Source organism: Onychostoma macrolepis, chromosome 13 (assembly GCF_012432095.1).
Source record: "Onychostoma macrolepis isolate SWU-2019 chromosome 13, ASM1243209v1, whole genome shotgun sequence".
Taxonomy (NCBI): Eukaryota; Metazoa; Chordata; class Actinopteri; order Cypriniformes; family Cyprinidae; genus Onychostoma; species Onychostoma macrolepis.
The window spans coordinates 11466621-11473057 of record NC_081167.1 but is presented as its reverse complement, the minus strand read 5'-3'; the positions used below and the strand labels follow the sequence as shown (position 1 = coordinate 11473057).

The 6437-nt window shown below is 35.9% G+C and overlaps 1 protein-coding gene across 1 annotated transcript; it reads left to right on the top strand.

Moving 5' to 3' along the window:
* Positions 1-284: 284 nt before the first annotated feature.
* Positions 285-2741, top strand: foxi2 (forkhead box I2). Its single transcript, XM_058796336.1, has 2 exons — positions 285-952; positions 1985-2741. Exons 1-2 carry the CDS (start codon positions 361-363, stop codon positions 2542-2544), a joined length of 1152 nt encoding a protein of 383 aa, XP_058652319.1. The 5' UTR covers positions 285-360; the 3' UTR covers positions 2545-2741.
* Positions 2742-6437: the final 3696 nt, after the last annotated feature.

Here is a 6437-nt window from a genome sequence, read left to right as displayed (position 1 = left end):
TTTCATTTTGCAGAATTATTCTCGAATATACTAGTTTGTCAATTCCTACTACACTGGCCTACATTCGGCGTTCTTTATTTTAACATGAATGTCTGTTTATGAATGACTTTAATCATCTCCCTGCAATCCCAGTCTATACGCCACGCCTACTTCGAGGAGCTTGTGATCTATTGGCTGAAGGAGACAAGAATACCAGATTAGACACCTTATTTGCCACACTTGGGTGTATATATGACCAAACTTCTCTCGCAAAAAGCAGCCACTTGTTGCTTTTAACCTGACCGGTCAGAGATTGCATTGTGCGTCACTGTGAGAGCGTGGGCTCCAGAGACACACATTTGCCTTAAAGGCACTGGAGATATGAACACCATCGACGCGCAGTTCCATAACAATAGTAACGCTGCTGTCAACCCTCTCCAGCAACTGCCAAAAAGCGCGCACGAGACACCGGATATGGCCGTGTATTGTGACAACTTCAGTGTTTACCACCAACAGAGTCTACCTGCGGCGCAGAGACCAGCGGGCTACGGCCTGGGGGACTACGCGACCCCAAACCCATACCTGTGGCTCAATGGACCCAGTGTCAACTCCTCTTCGTCTTATATACATGGCAACAACAGCCCGTCGTTCATCCCTCCGACTTACGGCTCTCAGAGGCAATATCTCACCAACTCCTCCGGGTTCGCCGGTCCGGACTTGGGCTGGCTCTCCATCGCGAGCCAAGAGGAACTGTTAAAGCTCGTGCGCCCGCCTTACTCTTACTCGGCTCTGATAGCCATGGCGATACAGAACGCGCACGAGAAGAAGTTAACTTTGAGCCAGATATATCAATATGTGGCGGATAATTTCCCGTTTTATAAGAAAAGTAAGGCGGGATGGCAGAACTCAATTAGGCACAACCTTTCCCTGAATGACTGCTTTAAAAAAGTGCCGCGGGACGAAGACGACCCAGGTGAGTGATGCTCGTGCACCTTTGCATATGGGACAGTGACGAGACGCTTATTTTTGTATAGATATATTAAGAAAAGACGCAAGTACAGTTCATAAATAGATGATTTGAGATCACAAATTACTTTTTATTTTTGAATTAAAAGTAACACGTGTCCAGTGATTGTAAAATTGTAAAATATATATATATATATATATATATATATATTGAAAGGCTTCTAAGAAATTGCAATGCAAGATTCTTGGAGAAAACAGAAATGTTTACATACTGTATTTTCAATCAAATTGAAATAATGTTATGAATTTGTGTTGTAAATGTTATAAATTAATGTTATAAATATTTAAAATATCTATATTAGTGCTTAAATATTTGAAAATATTTTCTAATTTTTTATTTAATATTTTCGAATAAGATTCATCCATGCTGTTTTAATATGACAAAAAAGACCCCTTTAGACCCTTATTTTGAACAAAATAAAAATAAATAAATAAATAAATATGTATAAATATATATATATATATATATATATATGCCTTTAATTTTTAGTAAAAGGCACATTTTGCCCAAGTGGAATAACCTTAAGAAAACGTCTTTATATTCATAATTAGTAACTAAAAAGTGATATTAGAAAAAAGACGCATCTGTTCTTAAATATTATTTTAAAGATAATGATAACTAAGTCGTGTATTTGGTGAAGGCGCAGGTAAAATATTTTATTTGTTTTTGATGGTTACTACACTTGACATTTTTAAGTCATTGAATCATAAAATCTAAATTTATGATACAAACAAAAAATGGCATAAACTTTTTCAAACATATAGCCTACGATTACACATGAATATAGCCTAATACAGATTTCTCATTCATCACAATCTTATTTCTCAGATACCCTATAACACACCCAATAATGCAATTTACAAACAATTTCGTGTAGAGTTCTTAAATTCATCGAATTTCACTGTAAATAACTTTTTTTGCATGGAAAGTTACTAGCTTTGGGTTCTAATATCAACTCTGTCTCCGTATTGTTTGAAGGCAAAGGAAACTACTGGACTCTAGACCCCAACTGTGAAAAGATGTTTGACAACGGCAACTTTCGTAGAAAAAGGAAGCGCAGGTCTGATGCCAGCACAGGTGTTGCCAGCAACACAAAACCGGAGGAGGACCGACAGCTCGCAGGGATCAAACCCACCGACAGCCCTCACCTCGCGGGACCCGCATCTCCTGACACTGACGCGGCCAATGACAGCCACAAGGGCGCGTCTCCGGCGGGCCTCGCGAGCGCACCGTGCTTCAACAACTTCTTCAACAGTATGTCAGCCTTAAGCTCGTCCTCAGCTCCGACTAGCAGACAGGGCTCTCTGGGGCTGGTAAACGAACTCTCCAGCCGAAATATCAGCGCCTTGAGCCCGTACCACGCCAGCTCAGCACCTGACGCAGGTGGAGCGGGTGAGCTGCAGGACAGCGTGCATGTCAACCGTGGAATGTACTATAACTCTTTTACCGGCGGCCAGAGTGCGCAGTTCAACGGACACTTCTACAACAGCTTCAGCGTGAACAGTCTCATTTACCCTCGAGACGGAACGGAGTTATAAATCTGTCATACTCGTATGTTTTCTAAAAAGAAAAAAGAAAGAATTATTATTTCAACACCGTGCATGCGCTGCTGAAATGCGACAGGCCTTATAAGCAGATAACATTCATTTAAACGCGACATTTACGCACCGACAGCCACTAAATGAGTGAAATCTGGTGTAAAACACTGGTTAAAACACATTTTATTCTGTGAAAAATCTGCATTGGATTCTTTTTTGTCTTGTTTTAACAGATTTTCATATTATGTGCCAGTTTTTTTTGATTATGCACTAATTTAAATGGATTTGTCCTTTTAGTTTGAATTTATAATAGTCTTAAACAGTAGTTTGATGGAGGGATTGCCTTGGTATCCATGATTGCCAAGATTCAGTATTGTCCAATATCCAAAAACGCTCTCTTGTGTCTCCTTTTTTGCTTTCTATTGTGTATTTTTTGTAAATGCAGTTGTTTTGTTATATACACTTGTTTTTAACTATTTATATTAAGTTATGTATCTTGCAGTTTGTCCTTTAAAGAGAGAAATATGTGGTCTGGTAAGCTACTATGAATGGTTAAAATGAAACTTTTACCTGCAAAGTAAGGTAATAAGTGAATTATCGATTGTCATCATGCCACTAACTCACTTGATTTTTAAATATTTCATAGGTGATGATCTTTACACAGATAAAAGTCACTACATTTAGCCTATTATTTTTCTGCAGTTTCTGCAAAATATTAATTTTTTAAAGAAAATAAAGAATTCCAAATCCAAATCTCAAAATGTTTTAAAATTTATTTATGCGTTTCCCCCTCGAACATCTCCTGAACATATGGCCTGTAAATGTTAACTGCACATTAGATTTAAACTAAAGACTTTAAATGACTTTACAAACAAAGATTTAATTCAAGCATTAAAATTACTAAGAAAGAATATATTTAAAAAAGCTTCAAAAGGCAAATGTGGAACATTTTGTAATTTAAAAACTATATATTAAACTTTAAGCAAATGACTCAAATGGCATATAGGGTACATAAATCACTCCAAAATATAATTTATCAGTTTTGTTCATTTTCAATTTGACAGGCGTGAAGTACATGGGCACTGACTCTTATCATCTACAAGTTTAGATTTTTATCGCAGCATAAACAACAGCTGAGAACTGGATTAAAACCATTGTGAACTGTTTTATATAGAATAGTGACAAAAGTGTCTTTTTATTTTAGGTGAAATTCTAAAAATGTGTTTTTACCCATGCTTTTCACAAGAGCTTAGTTTAAAACAAGATAAGCAAACATGTCTATGCATTCTGTAACCTTCATGACTAACTATTCCTGACTTTAACACAGACAGAGTTGCACAATGTACATTTTCAAATCTCTGAGACTCTCTGGTTAAGTAACATCATTATCATCATACCGACAGTCCTGTGCAGAGCTCAGGTGTATTTCAAGACGGTGTTTCTGGGACAATACATTACGAGAAGAAACCAGAAAGATAACACAGATAACAAAGCTGAGGTTTCTGTCTTATTACCCAGTGCCACAGAAACAATACCACTATTGTTCTGTTTACCAGAACAGCTCTTACTGTGTGCTTGTGTGTTAAAATACCAAGTTTGATTACGTACATCTCTCCAAGTATAAAATCATTTTTGCTATTGACATCTTCATGATTTATAAAGTCTTTAATCTACAAAGAGCACACGTATAGAACAACTTTTGATGGCATTAAAGCGCACTGAAGTGAGATGAATTAAAAAGGGTTGCCCGCCTCCTTTTGTCCTCTCTTCATTACAACTGTCTGAGTAAAAGCGGGACAGACCCAAGTGCTTGTTTAGAGATTAAAGGGAGAAAAAAAACTCCCATTGAGAAATTCCCTCAGTAAGCAGGGCAGTGCCACCCAGGAGGAGATGGAGGGGTGTGGCTCTGGGTGGAGGCCAGTCAATTTCAGGTTCAGAGAAACAAAATGAGAGCACAAAAGAAATAAGACTGTTTTCTGAATTTCAACATTCTGTATGTACACATTATATTATATTATATTATATTATTATATTATATTATGTTATGTTATGTTATGTTATGTTATATTATATTATATTATATTATATTATATTATATTATATTATATTATATTATATATTATATTATATTATATTATATTATATTATATTATATATAAACACAATTAGCTACATTTGCACAATTAGTCACATGTTGTCAGCTCACCAATCACAGTGGTCTTTGCTGCCTCAGATGAAGCTTGGTGGGGGCAGGAGCTTATTTAGAATCTTCTGAGTCGCCATATTTACTCAGACACCACGCAAGGCGGCTTCTTACGCTGAGCACTTTACCCTACAGCCAAATATGACGTTGTCAATTAGTCGGGGGCTGATGCTCTTATGCTTACTAAATGCATGGGACATCAGGCAATCAACCGGCCCCCACCCGCACCCAGCCCTGTGCACTCATCTCTGTTTGTTTGCCTGAAAAGCATCTTTGTTCATCAGCACAGAGGAACTGTACTCATGGAATATGTAAAAAACCTTTCAGAGACTACTTGTTTCTGGATGAACCTAATGCTGGGTGTGTGTTTTTTGTGTGTGTTTTTTGTTGTTGTTTTTTTGGTTGGGGGGTACATACGCACAGAAAATTAGAAGCTGATATATTTACTTTTTTACTTTATTATTTACTATTTATTTACCCCACAAGCACAAAAGTGGCTGTGAATGACATCTGCAGTTGTCAAAGATTGGGCCTGTGTTTACTTTGTGGCTCTTTGAGATTTTTCTTGAACTTATAGAGCATTACACATGAAATGCGAGGGGATGAATACAAGATATGTGGCCACAAAAACAAAATTATATACAATTAAATATAATATATATCATTTGTTGTCTCCTTTTTGTTAAATTGTGGCCAAAATGTAACTAAATTACAATGAGGGAATTAATCAGTGCAACTATGAATGAACTAAAATAAATTAAGAATTAATGAATTAGTGAAATGAGTTGCGTGAATTATTATTATTATTATTATTATTAAAATGAAGGAAGAATTAATAAACATGACCACGATCAAATGAATAAGCTGTGGGAATTATTATTATTTTGTACACACGTCATGTGTGGGACACCATATAATTCTTTTCTATTCCGGATCAATTTAAATTAACCAAAATAATGGTTGTCTAGTCATAACTGTCTAGTTTTAAAAATCACAAAATCATAATTGAGTAATTCTAGCATTATGAATGTGACATTTGCAGTCAAGACCTAAAATATAAATTGTCAGAGAACATATTACCAATATACTGATTCATCTGTTTACATTTTCCTAAACCCCTGATGATCAAAAGAAAAAGAAAAACGGTCTACTGTACATGTGTTTTCTATTAGATGAGAGAGATATACAGTCCCTTGCAAAAGTATTCATACCCCTTCATTTTTTTTTCACGTTTTGTTATGTTTCTGTCTTATGTTAAACTACTTTAAATTATTTTTTTTCCACATCAATCTACACTCCATACACCATAATAGTAAAGCAAAAAACAGTTTTTTAACATCTTTGCAAATTTATTAAAATAAAAAATTTAAATGATTCCATTGCATAAGTATTCATACCCTTACCAGGGACAGTTGAAATTTAGCTCAGGAGCATTCATATTACTTGTAGATGTTACTACACTTTGAGTGAAGTTAACCTGTGGCAAATTCAATTAAATGGGTATGATCTGGAAAGGCACACACGTCTTAATAAAAAATCTAACAGCTGAAAATGCATATTAGAGCAAAAACCAAGCCCTGAGGTAAAAAAAAACTACCTGTAGAGCTCAGAAACAGGTTTGCGTCAAGCCACACATCTGGAGAAGAGTTCAGAAAAAAATTCTGCTTCATTGAAGAGTCACAGAAGCATG